Below are 20,746 nucleotides of genomic sequence, written 5' to 3' on the forward strand. Positions count from 1 at the left end.
AGCAGTCACAAGGCAGCACTGGCATGACAATGGAGTATGTGTGAAAAGCCAGAGAGCAAGCTGAGTAGTTCATTAATGTTCAAAGACAGCAGTATGCTGTATTTTCTGATGATGTTCAGCACATGGAGGTGTTTTTATGTCTGAACCATGAACACTCTCTCTTGTTCTCAAGACATGAGATGAATAGCAGTGGCTGCATTAGCCTTAGCATGAGGAAGGAGGCTTTTCTCTTGCTTTGCAGGAAGCTAGCCCCCAAACCTCACTGTGAGACTGAGAGCTCTCATTTCCACGAAAATGATTTTCATGGAAATCAACATGGGGAAGCCGGCTTCCCCAGAGAGTTATTGCTCAGTTGGGTACCAGCTGACATTTGGAAATCCCACAGTGGGTGCTGTTCTGGTGGAGGTTTGAAAAGGAATGTACGTGATCAAGGTGGACACCTTGCCAGATATCACTTGGGATTCTTAGTCAGAAATGCACAGACTAAGAGATTCTTTCCCATACAATGAATCACTGGCAGGGAATACTGAAGTCCTTGTGAATAGAGCTGTGCAAGTAACGGATTTTTTAGTTTGTTCGCAGTTATGAAAAATAAGAAAGAAATCGGTTTGGGTCAAACAGAAATCAACATTTTTTGGAATTAGCGGCGAATCAAAAAAAGTTGGAAAAATTTCATTTGGGGTTGAACAAAAAGTTGAGTTTGTTTGGGTAAGGACATTAAGGGCAAGCTTCCCGGAGGAGGAGAAGATGCTGATGCCACCTCTTCTAACATTTAGCACAATGGTTGGGGCACTCAGCAGGAGCATGGGAGACCCAGGTTCAGTTCCCTGCTTGGGAGTAGGGACATAAACCCAGGTCTCCCCCACACCAGATGAGTGCCCTAACCACCTGGTTATGGGGTATTCTGCATGGGTTTCTCCCAGTCTCTCCTGTTGAAGCTGTTCCACTTTGTATAAATAATTAAATAGTCATTGCAGAAGGTACTGGAACTTGGGTGTATCCCCCTCCCAGGTGAATGCCCTAAGTGCCAGGCTATAAACCATTCCCAGCCATTCTCTCTCTGGCCCAATGACTATTCAAGTTTTTTATACAAAGCAGAACAGCTTCAACTGGAGAGACAAAGAGACCCACCCCGGAATTTGGGAACCCCGTTGCTGCCAATCCATCCATTACGTCCTGCACTTTCCCAAGAGTCACAGTCCTGTGTAGCAGGCGACAATTGATGGCCCTGCACACTTGCATGACAACAGCCACCACTGTCACTTTTCCAACTCCAAAATGATTCCCCAAGGACTGGTAGCAATTGGCATTCCACGTTTCCACAGCGTATTCGCCACTCGGTTCTCCACCATCGGCACTGCTCTCATTTTGGTGTCCCTGAGATGAAGGGCTGGTGTGAGCTGGGCGCACAGATCAAGGAACATGGGTGCATCCAGAAGTACTGCAGCCCACTTCTCATTATCCAAACTTGTGTTACAATACAATCTCACCAGTCAGTGCTTGTTTCAGTGCCTCACTATTTGCAGTTACTCTGTGACCACCACCACCAACCTTGATTTGGTTCTTCCTATGTCCCACAGCAAAGTGTGCTCCATGAAATCATCATGTTCCCCATGGCTGCTCTTGCATCTCTGCAAGTATTGGATGATTGTTGCAAGCACAGGATGCACACTCATGACGATAGCACAGAGCTGTGCAGGCTCCACGCTTCTGTCAGAGATGGCGGACCGCAACAAGTCATGCGGGGGTTCATTGGATTTTCAAAATAGGCATGAAAATGACGGGTTAGAGATGGCATTATGGGGTGGAGAAAATTTCATGATGGGAGCTTGTCCCCACAGTCCCAGTCACCCGTGTGACTTGTTTCTGCCCAGCTATGCATTGCCAAAATTTCCCAAAACACGATGTGCTGGACAGTGGTGAGTTGCACAGTGGGATACCTACCCATGGTGCACAGTACTGTGCATCCAAACAAGCACTCCTGGTGAGTATGCACAATGCTGATGCAAGGAGCCACATATGCATGTGCACAAGCGATATAATAACTACAGTGGCTTTTATACTGATGTAAATCGCATCAGCAAAAGTTTATAGTGCAGACATGTCCTTCATGCCTCACATGGGTCAATGCAGCCACAGGGATGCCACAGGAAATGGGGTAGGGCTTTGCAATGCTGCAGTTCACACCCAGGTTAGGCTGACCAGGGCACTAATCACCCAGATTAATTTGGCAATAAGGACTGGATGAAATTTTTACCCATGGCATAATCTAAGGTAGAATTCTGGCATTTGTTCAACACCACCTTGAATTTTCATACACAGATCTGTGAATGTGTTCCTTTGTATATTTTTGATTTTTCTGATTTAGATAGTTTCCTTATATTTATTGAGTCATTTGAACTTCAGATATTGCACTATTAACCATTTTCTCATCAAAGTGACAGTATTTTTTCCTTTTGGATACTTAATGGATTTACTACTGTGCTTGAAAGGTATTTACATAACTGTGTAGTATTTTATGAGAGAAAAAACGTGTTCTGTCTCATGAAGAGTCTTCTATTGTTGATACATTCTTTCTTCCCTCGGCATATAAAAATCAGTCTGAATCTCTTAACCTCTCTCCAATTCTTCTGATAGCTGATTAAATAGATACCAGAGATTAACTGCCCTGGTTTGGGTTTGGTTTTGCATACAGAGTAGAAGTCTGAGTTTGGCAAAGCCTAAGCCATTCCAATTTGTCATATATCCAAATTTCCTCAGATTGAAAAGAACAAAGCTGCTGTACTTTGCCCAATAGAAATATAGTCTTAAAAAAGCCTTTTGTTTCTAATCTTCCTGCAATACTCTGTACTTCCCTGATAAAATGGATCCTGTACATAAATAAAACAAAAAACAAAAACCCAACAAACTGAGGCCTTGATCCTGCAATCTATTATGCATGTGTACACTTCAAGTCAATGGGGCTACTCAGCTTAAAGTTAAAGCCTTACACATATTCTTGTCTACACTGGAAACTGAATGACGAAACTTTTGTCGTTCAGGGGTGTGAAACCCCCATCCCCCTGAATGACAAAAGTTTTGCTGACGAAAAGCACCAGTATGAACAGTGCTTTGTCAGCAGGTGTGCTCTTTGTCAGGAGGTGTGCTCTCCTGCTGGCAAAGCTACCACCGTTCATTTGGGGTGGAAGTTTTTTGTTGGCGGGAGAGGTCTCGCTCACCGACAAACAGCAGCTACACTGTGCGCCTTTTAGCGGCACAGCCATGTCACTAAAAGGTGTGTAGGGTAAACAAAGCCTTAATGTTTGCAGGATCAGGACTGAAGGCTTCTTTGACCTAGCTCTAATGTTCATACTTTGTGTATGTTTAAATTGAAATGCAAACTTAAAGAATCCCTAAAGCTAGTACATCTTATATTTAGAAGAACTGCTTTTCTTGACTTATTTCTTCTTAAAACATATACTTAAAAAAAACATGTGAATTTTTAAAAATATATATTTAACTCAATATGTTAAACCAGAAGTTGGTCCAATAAAAGATATTAACTCACCCACCTTGTCTCTCTAATATCCTGGGACTAATACAGCTATAGCAAAACAGCAAACTATCATGCATTCCGTAATTTATGAAGATGGCTTTTAAACTGCAGACACTACTGGAGCTTTCTTACAGGTTATTTATGTTACAGACATGACTACATTGCCCAGCAAATGCTCACATCTATCTACTTTCACTATTTATGTAGAAATTCTATTTCCTTAGAGCAATAACAACACTCTAGGCAGTGCATTCTGAGGCAATTACTGCACTTCTCAGGTAGTTAACATTACTCAGCCTTTGGCCTAGTGCCTTGTACCACCACCCAAATAGTATTATTATCCCTTAGAAATGCACTGCCTGGAGTGCTGTATATCTTACCTATGCTACAACTCTCGCACAGGGTTTGAAATATTATCATTTACAAAGGATTTGAAATCCCATATGTGTGCACACACAGTTTTTCCATTTGCAGTTTAGCCAATGTTATAATAGAATTAAAAAAGTCATAATTAGGGCTAATATATAGATTTCAAGTAGATCTTGTAAGGAATTTTTTGACAAAACTTTTTTTTGTTAGCAAATATCGACTCATACTTTTTAGTTTTGACTGAACTTTCATTGGGAAGGTTCCTCAGGTCAAGGATGGAATGTCTGGTCAAACCCAGAGAGAGAGCCACCAAAGTGGATAGAACACTCACCTGAGATGTGGATGACTCAGGTTCAAGCCCCTGCTCTGCCTAATTTGGTGAAAGGACTTGAATCTAGAATTCCCACCTCCCAAGTGAGTATCCTATCAAGTCAGTCTCTGCTGCTGGAGCTGTTTCACTTTGTATAAGTGGCTAAAAATTCATTAAGACACAAAATAGGTGTCAGACCTTTTATTTGTCATCTATGATCTTAACAACAGAATCTTGCAGACTCTTCAAATTTCTTATATACTTAACCCTTATGGAAATCTTTTGCACTGGCTACAATTAATTTGTTCTGATTAATTGGCATTTTTTTCCTGTTATTTTTCATAATAAAGTTTTCTCTTCAACAGTTTGACAAATAATGTTCTACTGGAGAGCATTCTGCAAGTTGACCATTATTCCCAAGTATTTCATTTGCAACAAAACAAAACAAAACCAAAAACCTAACTCACCAGATATACTCATTAGGGAGGGCAGGTGAGGGAATACCCTCCCTGTGATGACATCATGGAGGGGGGAAGGAAAAAAATATTTTTTAAAATCAGTTTAATCTAATGTGGAGCTACAAACACAATTATACAATCTTAATTGTATGGTTACATGACTACAATGCAGGGTAGAATTAAGTTTGTTTGGGTGCCCTAATTGTGCAATTCCATACCTTAACATGTCTGGATTTATTTTAAATTTAATCTTAATACTAATTTCCCTGGGTTAATAGTATCTATGCTGGGGATAATTAGACATCCCTATATTTTTGCCATAAATTACTGATGTATACTTTTAATTGGAACTCCATGTTAACATTGATTTTACTGGGGAATTAGATCATTCTTTAAATGCTGCAATTCTTTAAAATCGGCCAACACTTCATTTTAAAAGTTGTTTCTTGATTGAGGAGGGCAATCATGCAGGGAGAATAACCATCAAAACAAGATCAATTATATTTTCCTCCCACAAATGTTGAAGAGTAGAAGCCCACTGATACCTTGACTTTTTCTAGGTAATCCTGCAGAGAGTCAATTAGCAGATCCCCCACTGGCTGCCAGGAACTCTTGGTCACTTCAGCCTGGCGCAACTTCAGGTCCAGTTCATCCATTGCCTCCTGGAGCTCCTGCAGTCTTTCAAGAGCCTCGTCTATCTTCTTTTGCCAGTCAGCAGAATGCAGGTTCAGTTTATCCCATTCAGTTTTGACCTCATCTGCCTGTCTTCGGAGGAGTTTGGTTACATTCTGGGCCCTTTCTTCAGGAGACAGCTCTAAATGTGAAGTTCAACAGGCCGTTAGAGCACACTCTATCTTATAAGGAAAATGACAACTATCAGGGCAAGACTGAAATGTTCAAAAGCACAGCAAGAAAACTATTCATAACCAGAGACATCTATCAAATATACTTTATTAATGTACAATCATTTGGGGTCCCTCAACAAATCCTAGTCCTATTATATATCACGGTGTAATAATTTTCTAAGGATTCAGTTAGGGCTCATATTCAACAAAGAACTTAGGTGCATGCTTACATTTCAAATGCACTTGAGCATGTCTTTAAGTCCATTCACATTCAGCAAAGCACTTGTGAAAATACTTAAATTTAAGCATGTGCTTAAGTCTCCCTGAAAGTTAAGAACATGTTTAAGAGCTTTGCTGAACTGGGACCACAAGAATCAAGCAAAGATCTTGAGTTGTACCTGGCACACACACAGTTTCTATTTAAGCAATCTGCTATTTTCTAGAGCATTTTATACTAAATTTTGATCCAAATAAATTTCAGGATGGTCAGCTGTAATTTTTTTTTTGGTTAGCTTTTCAAATTGGCATGGATTTCCCATCTGTAAGAGGTTAAGTACTGGAATTTATGAACCACAAATTGGTCTATAAGTTATGCATCCATACAAGAGGTTTTGAGCTCTTCACAGTGTTTCTTTTAAATATGCACATTTATTTTATAGTGTGCAGAAGGACTGCTAAGTCCTGGTTTCAGCTATCCTTTTTTTAGTTCAGGTTATGAAATACTGAAATGCAGCTTGGCGTATATAAGAGCTGCCCTGACAGTGACAGTAAGAATTTATGGTCTTTCAATCATCACTGATCCTTCTATCAATATGTTATTACAGTTCTACATTCAATTACCTCTAGGCTCCTGGTAGAGCTTCTCCAGTCCCTCCAGAGGCTGCTCTGCCAGGAACACTCGTACTGTTTCAAGTGCACTCATGATAACAGGTTCTTTAGTTTTCAACTCCCTCTTGAAGGCCTGCAAAGCGAAACAAACACAATGTAAATTGGGAATGTAAAGCCATATTAAATACTAGTCCTCGGTGCTGTCAACTTTAGTATAAAATTTCCAACATCAACTTCAACCTGGATTACTACAAATAGGTGTCAAGAAGATGAGATGGAAGATCATTGTCAGCATTTGATTAACCAGAAACCACATTTGTTTTCTGAGGGGCCAATGAGCATTTAGCGTGTTGCAAAATGGAAGGATGATCTGATTAAGCTGTTCACTGTGTGAAGGGATCCCTTCTGTGACTAATGTCAGAGTCAAACTTTGAAACCTAGCTGGAAGGGACAAGGCTTCAGCAGGCTTTGCAATGAACAGCACTGGCACAGCTAATGCTGCCTGAGAGGCAAAAGATTTCCAGACTGTAATGGGAAATCCAAGGTGCCTCACAGCTACCACTGTTGCTACTGCTGCTGTGTCAGAAAAAAAGAAGTGCACTGATATTGCTACACTAACGCTTTATAATAAGTACCAAATGGCTATTAGTTCTGAGGTACATTCAGTGTCATCACGTTAACCACCATGTGCTCCTTTGCTACTGAGGTAGACGTAATAGATGCACAGCATGCTGAGCAAGCTCTTCTTATTTTCAGACTCTCTTCCAGAAATGTCAAATGCATGCAGAGGAGAAAATCACCTTCTATTTTTAATTGAAGTCCAGAGGCCAATCTAGGAATACATGCTAGCATCAACCCACGGCAGATTTCCCAATACTATCCCTGAGAGATTTATACAGAGATCAAGGGCAGAATATGGTCCTTGATGTAGTAACAAAACTTTTAGCTATTTTTATCATTATTTGTTAAAAGTCTTAGTTTTGCATTCAGCATCACTCAGTAGGAAAATGTGGTCATCTTCTCGACCACTGTTATTTTGTATTTTGTTTCCTCTTCCTTTCTTTGCTTTTCTCTCCTTTTCCTATCTTCTCTCTGCATTTTCTTCCCTCCAACAACTTCTACTTCCACCACTCTTGTTTATCCCATCTTTTAATGTGATCAGCCGTAAAGTAGTTAAGCTTGACATTAAAAAGTGCCATCATTAGGCTGCAGAGCTAACACCCAATCCAATGAGTGAGACGTAGTGGAGCACACATTTCTCCATAGCAGACTCACGAACATTCCACTGGTTTACATTTGGAAGATTTTCTTCACAACCATGAAAGCTAGAAACTTTGTGTTTGTTTCTTTTAAAGAACATTTTGATTACACAGAATCTGAATCTAACACGCAGGCCATGTAAATACATCTAGTGGGCTAGATCTGGAATATGGGCTGAGTGTTTGACACTGAATTACCGGTACTTTCCCTTTACTGAGTGTGTATTGTACTATACCTCTGAGTGTTCAGTGGTGGTTTATTTAAAAGTTTTAACTGTCTTGGTTATAAACGAGAGCTTAATTTATAGAGTTCTTATGTGGTATTTTGCTGTTGTAAAACACATGGAAAGTACTAATGTAATTATTGCAAGGAGGAGAGCTATATGTCATGAGTGGCAAAAGCAAACATTACTTATGAAGGTTTTGCTTTTAGGTTAATAGGAAATACTTTTTACAAAGAATTATATGAGCTACTTGAACAATAAATTCAGTCAGAACCAGTTTTGATAATGTGTTTAACTAAAATGATTAGAGGAATTAGTAAACAAAAAGCCCAGAAATTAAAGGTTAAAGTCATCAGCTGATTATACTGTGAACTACATTTGAAATTAAATGTCATAGAGCCCCCAAATGAACTCCTCCCATGACTATTAACGAGAGTGTCAGCTGCAGTTCATGATGAAAAAGTTGGCATGTTAACAATTCTGGGACATTTTTGTCAAATAAGTTAAGCACATGTACACAGTAGCTACTGTTTAAAGCTAAATAACTAACTACATTATTTTGTTTTTTTAAATACTTGAGAACTCCCAATGAATTGGATGAGAACTTATTGTAAGAGACTCTTGATCTTGAGATCAGTAAAATCATTTGAAGAATGTTGAGTCCCTTCTTGAAGTGCATGGCATATAGTCACTAAAGTTGAACTACGCAATGGACATCAACGAACTTAGGCTGTTCTCTGAATATACCACCATCCAAGTTGAGTCATTTAGAGGAATTTCTTGCTGATGCATCTCTATGATTTATGCTTACTCTAATGTTGACTATTTTAAGACTCTGACATTTTGATTTGTATGAGTGAGAAACAATGCTATTTTGCCTTTGTTTCATAAGTCTTTGTATCTGCTAACTGTAATGGCCAAATCAGCATGATGTGCAAGAGGAGGGAAGGACAAGTGAGGAAAAACTATTACATTTATCTCTCACGTGGATCCCATTCCTGCTCATCCTATAGAAGGGTAAACCCCAATCCAGCCCTCTAGAGTGCAGGGGCTGTGTGCTGGGATTTATCCTGTTTTCAGAAGCTTCCACTGAGAAAGGGAATCTGCAGACTTCTCCAATAGGGTCACAATTAACCCCTAGATTTAGCCTATCGTTATTATCCACTACCCAAGGGATGCAATGTGCTTTATAGACATGCCAGAAGATAGATCCTTTCCCTGAAAAGCTTACATTTTAAAAACAATCCAAACAAGCAACATATGGACAAAGGACTGCTCCCTACTTGTGCCCAAAGAAAGCAGGAAGGAGGCAGAGCTGCTCTGATGAAGAAAGCAATACAACTACAATTTCCATGTCTTAATGGCTGTGTAGGAGTGCATGTTTTCACCTGCACTGCTGGGAAGGGGGAGTAGGTACCTTTCTTCAGACAGCTTCCGCTGTTGGCAGAACACTGTGGGCTAACCTGTGCCTAGCTGAGTGGATGTGTAAAGGGTGGGGAGGGCACAAAACACTCTCCCTTACCTTTGTCCCTGATGCAAGGGACACTAGAAGTAGTGGCACTAGATTCCCTGAAGAGGACACAGCTATATTCCCTTCCCTTCTCCAGGACACCAGAGTTAGGACAGGTGGGAAGGAAGGTATACTCCATCCTGTACTAGGGGATACCTGGGTATCTGCCTCATGCAGAATGGCTTCTGGAGCTGCTAGTGATATATAGCCTTACAGCACTGGCAATGGCTTAAACCTTCAATCCCGCCATGGTATATTTTATATATAGCTCTAAACAAAGATCTGTGTTGACACCCAGAAGAAGAAGTGTGCCTGTGTCTTCTTTATCGCCTCTTCTTCATAGTGTTCTATTCTGCATGTTATGTCAAGCTGCTGATGCTATGAAGTAAGTCTGCATAGGCCAAGTGTTTGAATAATTCCCAACATGACGTGGCACCCATCCCTGTCCTCTCTCCCTCCTGCTGAATTCATTTTGGTCTGCAAACATCAAGTAGGCTAAATGATACATTGCAGCAATTAGAACAAAAAAGTTTTAGGCTGAGGCAAAGTCAGGTGCACCATAGCACTTCATTAAAATGGATGTGCTCACTCCACAGTGCCACATTTGATTGGAAATTCTCACTGTATGAAGACACTCTTGGCTTTTCTGTGCTAAGATTCTTTTTAGTGTGGCATATTCATCTGAATGTAGCTGTTAGCTCAAAATGGTAGAGCTCAAAAATGGTAACAAGCTGACATTTTCTCTTTTTTTGGGGTGGGGGGGGAATTTTATCAACCTATAGCCCTGACAAATGCATGCCAAGAGTAAGCAGCCTAGCATTGATAACAGAATTAACCTAAATGAATGTCTAATTTACAACCAATGATTTCAGGCTAATTTTATTGAATTCTTGAATTTCTTCCACACTTTGTGGTGACTGCAGAGGAAATCGAACATGCATAATATATGACCTGACAAAAGAACAAGTAAGCTGCTTTATTTAAGCCTTTCTATTTGTAATCAGCACCAGAGGTGTAATGGCAGTCTGTCCACCATTTTAATAATGCATATATTGATTAGTTCATCTCAGACCTCCACTAGCCCCTTGTGGGGAGCTTCTAGGGTGTCCTTAGATCTCTTCAGTTAGGAAAGTATAGATATTTTAAACTGAGAGATGAAAATACAATGAAAAGGACAGTGCAATATCAGTAAAATGAAATATTACTCCCTTATCCTGTAGAAAGACAAGTCTCCCAATATTCCATTTCAGTGGGATTTGGAGTAGGAATTAAATGGATTCAGGATGACTATGGCTTTCCAGGATAAATACTTTTTTTTTTAGAAAAAATTGCCCTCTTTAAGCTCTACCTAGATTAATAAAAAAGCAGGTTATAGTCATGTCTACACTACCACTGAATGTATTCAGGCAACAACTGTGCTTCAACACTGTCACTGCTATCCTGGTTTCCCTGGGATGCCCCCTCAATGTATTAATTAACTTGCTATTAATTGTTATTAACTCTTAATAAACATCACTGCATAAACTTCTTAGGCAATAATGATCTGGCTAGTAAAATGCTCAGGAAACGGGGAGGGGAAAGTAGCTTGTCAGGACATACCAGGAACAACACATGCATGCACATACTTATTGCTAGCATGATTTCACCATAATGTATTTTATCCAGCCATGACACCATGATTATTAAGGCAATAATATATGTCTGCTGTCATGACCAGGAAATCTGTAGAGTGACACAAGGTCCATGCCATTCAGGAAAAATACAGCAGAGAACAAAACTGAAAACTGCCAATACAGAATCTGTCAAAGACAACTTGAAGCTGGCAGAGCTTTTCACTGATCTTGCTTCCCTCCCTCTCCACAAGAGGTCTTTGAAGAGTCGACAGTGTGACCTAATTTCAAAGATTATCTTTTGTTCTTTTTTCCACCGGGAACCCAAGTGCCTATAACTAGACAGGTATCATGTTAAACTATAAAAGTGCTACTGCATGAGGGAAAAAAGAAAGAAAAGAAAGAAAAGAAGCTTTCTACAAGTAACTAAACTGTTCTTGCTTTGATACTGTGAAATGACTAGGGATTGTGACCAAGAGAAGTGTGTCCATGTGCATGTGTGTACCTGTAGCTGTGGGGACATAAAGAGAGGAGGGAAGAAGGGCTGGGTTGTTCTGTAATGTCACTTTGCAACTATTTGTGAACAATTATGTTTATGTAGCACCTATCACCCCAAAAAATGGTACAAACTTAAACTAATATGGAAACCACACAAGGTTCTCTTAATCCATTACTGAAACGTCACCACGTCTGGGATGGAATGTGGCAGTTTTTTAAACCATGTCAGTACACTGTGATACTGTAAAACATTTTAGGTCAGTGAAGAATACCTTATTCGACTGAAAAGTATACAAGGCGGTGAATGTTTTTAAATATTTAGATGTGGTGTTAAGTACTGGAACCCTTGCTCAAGGAACCATTTCTTTCTCATAACTGTCTTTCCAGGTTTGGCGGTAACTCACACTTTCTCTTTTGGGGAAAGGGGCAGAGATAGGGTAGCAGCAAGGAGCTATGGTAACATCTACATTATTTAAGTTTTCTGGCTCCTTGGCAGTCTGGCTGGGATTTGTGCATCGGGGAAGGAATACTTACCACAGTCTATAGAATAGCTGACCAGCTATTGCGGAGCAGCTCTGTGCAAGCTGCTTCAGCCAAACGGCTCAAGTAGTCCCTCATGCACCTTGTATAGCTCCATTACTTGAGAGAGGGTAGGAAGGAGATAGCTGGGTCCATTCAGTAGTGAATCCTCTGGCCCATCCCTTTCTCAGACAACTTTCTCAGAATAAGGCTTTGCAGGGAGTGTGCCTCTTTTTCAAAGTGCCTTCTCCCTGCATAGCAGAAATGCATTGGTTCCATCTCCAGGAATCCAATTGCAAGGGCAGGATTTGCCACTTTAAATTCAATCCAGAAAAGACAGATGACACTGGTAGGTACCGCAAGAAGAATCATTCTGAGGAACTGGTGAAGTTTCCTCTATTTGTTATGTCTAGCCTCTATTTTCTTGGTTCAGTGTCTTTTTGGATGTTTCACTGCTCCTAGATTCCCAGGAGTGAGCAGTAACCAGAAATAACTTGTATCATATTCAGCTTGCAGGGAGGTGTGGCCTTTCTTATGCTGATCTCACCACTATTATTCATGCATTTGTCATATTCGGACTGAAGCAATACACTTTATTTTGGGCGGGTCATAACAACAAAGTCTAGTATAAATATGGCAGTCTGACGTAAGCACATAACACATGCATGGTCTGCATGGGTTCATCTTTCACTTTAGGTGAGATTCAAGCTATTCAGGGTTATCAATAAAGCCCTAAATCTCTCCCCTCTGAGCCTACCATAGCAGCTGTGATTGGCTGGAACGCATTTGTAGTCTGTCACAAGGGTTGAACTACTGAGGGTAGGTAACAGGACATTTTCAGTGGAGGGCCATTGACTTTGGAACATGCTCCCTCTTGCAGCTGGCCACGTTTGACAATATAAATGATTCAACATGAAATGCATTTGTTCAAAATGGCTTTTTAGAGGTCACATTGAACTTATAAGAATGAGTACACTTATCCTGGAAACCTCATGGGACCCCTCTTTGCATCCACCCAAGGTCCCTAGTCCCTGTCCTCTACAACTTTTTTCCTTGCCTCCTTAAAATAAGCCCCCACCACATTTTTACCAGCAGCCTACAGCACCTTCATTATGGAACTACCCCAGGCTTTATCCCCGGAGGTCCCAAGTCCCTGGCTTTTGTTGCAAGAACCTGAAGCCGCCGCTTGGTGCTTTCTGGATTAGGGATGGAGTGGCAACTGTCACCAAAGGAGGACAAGTGTCACTGTGAGGGTCAGATAGGGTTTAAGGAGCTGGCTGCAGGCAGACTGGGATTTAGTGTTGTTGGAAGTCTTAACCCAGCTCCTTCTCTAAACTGCCAGACTTCCTCCCTTCCCCCCAGCACCGTGCTGCCTCCCCACCCTATGACCTCAAACTCGTGCAAAATAGCCAGTCGCCTGGTTCCATTTACCTGAACACTGGCCCATTCCCCAAGGAGTAACACCTCTCTAATACTGATACCAAACATGCCACATGTGGTCAGAACCTTGATTTTACATTTTGTTCAGAATACACTGCAAAGGGGACATATGTCAAAATAAAAGCTGTGTACTTGCAACCATTCACAGCAACTTATGCTGAAAACATCTTAAGATGTCCCACAAATATAATGAAGTAATTACTGAATGGGGTTATCTCTGTTACTTGTTTTAGCTCTTAATATGTCACTAGTGATTAAGTCTGAGGTACAGAACTGTCTCATTCGTAGTTCTAAAGATGTGTTAGGAAATACACATGAACGGACACCTAGCAAACGCCTAAAGGTGTCTCCTTGCTGTTTGCATGGAAATTAACAGAATAAGGTTAATATAAAACAATATAGGAATGTTGCTCGACTCATAAATGCATTTTTTGCACACCTTTTCTAAGCCCAGCAAGAGGTGTCATCCTTTGGATGAATACTTCTTGTGGGATTTTTTTTTTAAAGCTAATAGCAGGTGTTGGATTCATAGCCCTGTTTACCACAATACTGGTTTAGGCTGGATAGCTGCAGTGCAAGCTTCCCCATGACATTGTGATATCATGCCACTACCTTCCTCAAACGGACTTCACTTTAGGAGTAAGAGGACAGTTTGCAGTGCCCTTGCCCATTTGATCCTTGGTCTCTCTGCTGAGACTCCCAATTGTCATGACAATTTTAGGATGTACATGACCGTCCACTTGGATTTAGATTAGCAACTGTTTTCATATATGATGCTGATCAACCATTAAAAAGAAATACGTTTTGGTACCTATAGGTTTAGATTGCATTTCAATACATGACTTAGAAGTGAAAGATGCCATATCCCATTACCAATCTTCTGAATCATCTATTTCCTGCTTGATTAAATGAGGATTGTTCTAGCCATTGTTAGTAGCTGTCCAGGTTTCCAAAAAACCCTATGGTACTTGTAACAGAGGGCACCTGGCCCTCCTGGCTCCTGCCTCTGCTAGGTTCAGATAAACTCACTCAAAGACCCTCGGGTTCTGAAACCACTGGTGCATTTATTGACAAGTTTGTGTTCCCACCACCTTCTCACCATACAGCGTACACAGCTCTGGGTTCCTTGTGTCTGAACCCAGGAGGGAAGGGCTTTTTCCCTCCCTTCCTGCCTGCCTGCCTGCCTGCACTCCCGCACTCTCTTCCATCCCATCACCCTCATTTCCTCACTTCTTATATAGCCCTGGGCTATTTGGGCTGGCAGCTGGCTCTCATTCCCCAATTAGGGCCATCTTCTTTCCAGCCAGCTCCACTTTATTAACTTAAATGGGGCTGGCATGGCAGGGTGATGATCTTGCAGTCTTCCTGCTCAGCATCCTGTCACAGTATTTTTCAAAAAGAGTATGAGAATGACACTTAAATGGTGCTAAACATTCCCTTCTCCAACAACACTGATTATGTAAGCAATGTGTAAAAAAATATATTTATTTATTCGTTTTGTGTGATGACGTAACAGTGGATCTGTTTTGCCCACAGAGTCATTGTACTATCCATACTTGTATCAGATAAAGGAATGTCAGAAAGCACCCAACTGTCAGAGGTGGCACAATAAGCCCAACCTATATTCTTTTTTTGTTTTTCCTTTTGCTACAGGTTAACACAAAGTTAAGCAAAACTACCTGGAGGACTTACAATCTGAAGGTCCTATTTTGGTGCTAAGTACTCAGAGCCTCATTAGGAAGGGGGAGTGGGTTTCAGCAGGAATAGTAAGAAGCATTATGGTTGGAGTAATTAGGGCAAATACAGAGTACCCAGGAAAACATTAGTAGTAGCACTATTAATAACAAAGTTTTAAATTGCACTTTAGGCTATGATTGTGAAAGTGCATAGGGGCATTAGGTGCCTTTGAAAATTCCACTCTTTATTATCTCTAAAATATATTTTAAATGGCACCACCCTTTCTCCAACAAAGAGGGTTTTAACTCTCATCTAAAATTAGATCTATACGCAATGTATACCCTTTGAAAGATCATTCAAAAAGATCTTACCCTGTGTGTATCATTCTGCTTCTGCACGGTGGGAAGATCCCCACCAATAGGTGCTTGTTGCTTTAACTCATCATCCTTCAGCTGCAGCCATGCCAGGAGTTCCTGAAGAGAGAGGTGTAGACGCTTCCACTGGTCAGAACTGGCTTCTAAATGGGATCTGCAAGGCATATATTATTGCATCAGTTGTAGGGGAAATAATTGTTTTACTTACAATGACAATAATAGAAAAAGTCACACTCCAGGGTGAGGTTAGATGTCATTGGTTAAGGTCACAACACAGCCTGCACTCACTCTTGAAGGTTCATGGCAGTGGTTATTAATTTAGTGATCATTAAAATTAGGGATAAAGGGACTATTCCATTGCCCACTTAAATGGGTTTTGAATTTGGCTACATCAGCACTGGCTTGAGTGAGGTACCTCAGTCCTGACCTGAAACACACCTGCTATTCCAAACCGGTTTTTTTCTTGAACAGAGTGTGACAGCTGTTTTTACTAAATATGCTCAAGCAACTCATCCTTCACTTGAGACCTCAAACCAGAGATTGAACTTTCATCTCCAGAGAAGCAGAATGACTTGCCTATTCCACTGTGGCAGCTAATCCACCACACAATAGACTCATGCAGTTACTCCTCCTCACAAACATTATAAGGTAAACCTTGAATTTAATAGATTATTTTATAAATAGACAAATCAATGATTTATGCTACAGAATGTTTGCTCCATTTGAAGGTAGGATGTGAGAGAAATAAAATACATCACCGGAGAAAAGAGAAAGCATAACCCTGGTCAAATCAACATCATAAGAAGCACCTCTCCATTGCTTACTCATTATCAGTACTTGGTGCTTAATATGCCAAACCTAATGTTGAGCCTAATAATATCAAGTAATTACTTACTATAAACAGATCTACTGTAGGAATGAGACTGTGAATAGACCATCTCTGTATTGATTAATTTATTGTTTACACTGCATTTATTTGTATTGCATAATATTTTTTTCCCTCTTACACATTGGAATGCATATAAAGCCATTATTAATGTTGCCATTGCATCATTTTTGGCAGGAAGAACTCCCTAATGAGTTTTCACTGCTTTTAATAGTTTATCGCATTAGTTCAGATCCAAACAATATAATACAACAGCTAAGGCATGAAAATGTTGAATCTAAATCCTCCCACCCCCCAAAAGATGTATATTAGCTTTGAAATTTAAGTTTACTTTGCCTCTATTTAACCTCCAACTTTGCTTATCCGGGAACCTTTACATCCCATTTTCTGATCTCACTCAATATTTGTATTGTCTGGTCATTAATAATCTGCCACTATACACTACAAGGAATGGGGCTGTGAGGAAGACTGCCACACATGGACTCCCTGTGGTTTTCAGGATCTCCTGATTTGGATTTGATAAGGACTGGTGTATACAAGTGATTTTTAAAAATATGCTCTACTGCACCTATAGTAATTTCTGATCTTGTACACCAGGTTAGCAAAGTGTAGAGTAAAGAGAATACAGTTGTATAGCAAGCTTTTAGAGCAACAAGGTCTTGCTATTTTGACTCATAAACTTGTGCAAGAGGTCACAATTCCACCCCCACTTTGAAAACTACTGTCATTATGCGGGAGGAGAGCACACAGGAGCATGCAGGCCCCTCCCTGCTCAAGAACACTACATCATCACCTGAGTGATTAGTGTGCTTTCTTGACCCCTTCATGTAGCCTGCCTTCTCTCACTTTTATAGCAAAATATGCTTTCCTAAAACAATCAAGAGGATGGCCTCCTACGTGTTATGGCTTACATTCTAAAAGATGGTTATGTTGTGGAATAAATACTTCATTCCTCTTTGCCTGGAGTACTATAGAGTAAAATTTTCAAGTCACCTCAGTGACTTAACAGCCTCAATCCTAGTTTCAAAAATATCTCAGTCTCCAAAGTAACTTAGCTGCTTTTGAAGGTTTTACCCACTGTCTTCTTTTGAATTTGTAAAACATGAAGGATAAGTGTCCTTATAACATCAAATTAAGAAAAAAAATCATTAAATTGAATGAAATCATTCATGGAATTTTTGCCCTGATATTACAATGTAAGTCATAATTTTTCTCAATCCAAGTCCATGAATTGCTGCCTAATGCTCATCTTTTGATCAAACTGTACAGCATTTAAGCTCCATAGCGCAACATCAATCTAATCCATTCTTTTAATTCTGTACAAATTTGATTGCCCCAATTCTATTGGGGACACCAAGTTAACCGACCCATCCAGTGATGGTGGTTGGTGGGTTTTTTCCCAAAGTAAAAATATATATTTTAAATTCATATTTAGTACCATGTTCTTTTTAAATAGGTATTTATATATATACTATTTTAAATATATATACATATTTAAGTATCTAACAAAGGACAAGCAGATGATCAAAATAAAGTCAATTTTGGACTGAGGTCTTAAAATCAAGGACTTAAAGTCAGGTGAAAAGTACCTTGGGAAAACTTGCTGATTTAGGCAGACTTGATCAGGAGTGTGGAACAGTGAAAAAGTACATAATAATGGAAATCAAACTCTGCCTCTCCTTAATGTCCCTTGAAATTGTTCCTTCTACCATATACTTTCTTTAAACAAAATGTAATGTGTTCAGAAACTCAGAATGGAATAGGCTGATGCTGGCTCAGTAACCATGGTTTCCTCCTCCTGTTTTCTAAAACTTAAATACAAATAATAATCACCTTTTAGTGTCTATTTTTAGTGCAAATAAAAGACAGCACCAGACGGGTTGGGTTAATACCTGCAGTACACTGCAGGGCAAGCTTCTGTTATAAAACCTCTCTATAGTATATACTGTCAATCATGGGGAATAGTACCAAATCGTGTGTTGCAAAGAAATATCCCTAGGGACTAGACTGAGTACCAAACTAATTTCAATTTGTTAGTCAGTCATATCTGAACTCAGTGGTTTAAAAGCTAAAGCATTAGCTCTTTTACCTTACATGTTTTAGCTATTCCGAATCCTTCATTATGACCAACTGTTTGAGAGAGTAAGCCCATTGCCTTACATGTTTAATTTAAGAGTATAAAGCAACTGTGATAAACTAGGGTTACTATTTTTGACTTGATTAATCACATCAATAATTGAACAGCAGTAGCTGGGATGTAGAAAATCTCATCTATTAAATTGCCCGTGTTTGGCCAACATGCTGTTTTTCTTTTCTCAAACCTCTTTTTATATCAGCAAGTTCATGGGTAAAAAGGCATCTGAAGAAAAAGAACTCAAAATAATGCTTTGAATGGTTACATCCCTTTTCTTTTGCTCATCAGGAAAAAAAAAGAAATCTGTCTTCTTTTCTTTACTTCAACTACCAATATCTTTTCAGCCTCACATCTTTCATTTATTTTTAATGATTGATGTTATGAAGATGGCTTTTGTCATTACACACACTGACCTCCCTCAGGGCTTGAGCTTCAAAAGCTAATATTTCATACATTACTTTGAAAATGCTTCTGCCTTTTGATGCCCTCTGAACTACCACCATCATACAACAAATGAACGAATGAAAGAGTGACTGAAAGTGAGTGCATTGGAGCCAGGTTCTCTACTGTAAAAGGCATATTTATAAAGAGAAGATTCTTGGACAGTTTCTCCAGAAAAGAAATCCTAAACCCTTAGAGGTTTGCATCTCCATTAGATCTTCTGTAACATCACCCTTTATTGTATGCTTCCTTGCAAGAAGTTTGTTTTCTCATGAAACCCAGAGACAGTTTTTACCCTTGGATTTCAGGTTTCAACTTTGCCCCCTCTTTATCTAACAGAAGAAGCCTAAAATAACATATGCTCTCATCTGTAAATTTATTCTTAGTTTTGCAGGGGAAAGAAGAGCCTCACAAATGCAGTGCATAATAATTATTATGTTGTTTAATAACGTCTCTTTTATGTCACATTGATAAGCCATACCCAGCTCTGTAAAAAGCCTGCATTTAGAGAGAGTTACTATTTAAGCACAATACTCTCTTTTTCAAGAACACAACTGTGATTATAAAACCTCATCATGTTCCTCAAATCCTAATCCCCCACAATCATTTCTGTACCAAGTAAATTAATAATTCTTAGAAAGTAATTCAACATTCAAAATATCATGAATCACATAAAAAAAATGAATGAAATAGCACCATCAGAAACAAATTATGCCCTTGTATTGAGAGAGAGGTATCTTTCTGTCTCTCAGATTAATTGAAGGCACTTTCTTGTGTTTGGTTCCTACCTAATGTTTAGAGATTTTTTCCTAAGCTCACTCCATCTGAAGTTCATGTTATCCAGGCGTCTCTGCAACAATGCTGCATCATCAGAGCCTTCCAAGGATCTCAGGATTTTCTGTCCATTTTCATCCAGATTGTGGAAGATGTCAGTATGAGCTTCAATCTCTGTCTGGAGGTCCTAGAGAGGTAATACAGAAGAACACATGTATTTCTTATAAAATCATGAAGACTAATTAGACTGATGGACCATAATGGCTATCACTTCCCAAAGAAGAGTGAAACACATCATAAGTAATACAGATTGCGATTGCTCCCCTGAATGGTAACTTTATATCTGGTAATATGCTATACACCCATTTCATCTTAGCATGAAGAGAGTATGCATTAAACAATGAGGTTTTCCATACAAACCCCTAGGCTTTGACAGGGGACAAACAAACAAGGCTGATGTATATAAATGTGTCAATAAGAGGAAAAACCCCTCAGGATCACAGCTGGATCTGACCTTTACATGGTACGTCTTCCTGTGTAACATTTTCAACTTGAATCGGGGACTGCAACACTGGTCCTGCTGCATGGAAATCCCAAGAAAACTAAGCTACTGCAATAGCAGAGCTTTAAAATACCAAGTTCACTTACATTCTGTTGACAGAATGCATTGCAGAGTGCAGACTTCAACAGTCAATAGTAATAAACAGGCACTTTGTACTATATCAAAACCTTGGTCAGGGCCATGGCTGTAGGAGGGACTGAGAATAGCAAGGACCCAGAATATGCAACTGGAAGTTCATGTTGAACAGCCAGCTTTTCTTATCACTTTGTAATTGCTGGCCAGCTACATTTCAAATTCATTTCCCTCCCTCATTTTTAACAGGGCAGCTTCAGCCAAAATAACATTCTTTAGAGAGCTGCCTGGTACGAACATTCCTATCTGCCTACACACTGAATGGACTCTTTGTATATTATCTGCCTCACTCTAAGAGATTTGTATGCTTCAGATCCACAAGGTTACAGATTCATTCAGGAGCAAACAGTGGCCATATCAA

At 39.7% G+C, this 20,746-nt stretch overlaps 1 protein-coding gene across 1 annotated transcript in view; it reads right to left on the reverse strand.

The window, feature by feature from the left end:
- Positions 1-20,746, reverse strand: part of LOC112112035 (dystrophin) — a 1,981,667-nt gene that overhangs the window by 272,848 nt on the left and 1,688,073 nt on the right. The window contains exons 56-59 of the mRNA XM_026649948.1: positions 19,706-19,878; positions 15,454-15,610; positions 6,358-6,478; positions 5,218-5,486 (exon numbers count right to left, since the gene is read on the reverse strand). Coding sequence (XP_026505733.1) covers positions 5,218-5,486; positions 6,358-6,478; positions 15,454-15,610; positions 19,706-19,878 — 720 coding nt within the window. The remainder of the gene's footprint in view (positions 1-5,217; positions 5,487-6,357; positions 6,479-15,453; positions 15,611-19,705; positions 19,879-20,746) is intronic.

This window comes from Terrapene carolina, unplaced genomic scaffold, assembly GCF_002925995.2.
Source record: "Terrapene carolina triunguis isolate 2854851 unplaced genomic scaffold, T_m_triunguis-2.0 Scaffold23, whole genome shotgun sequence".
NCBI lineage: Eukaryota > Metazoa > Chordata > Testudines > Emydidae > Terrapene > Terrapene triunguis.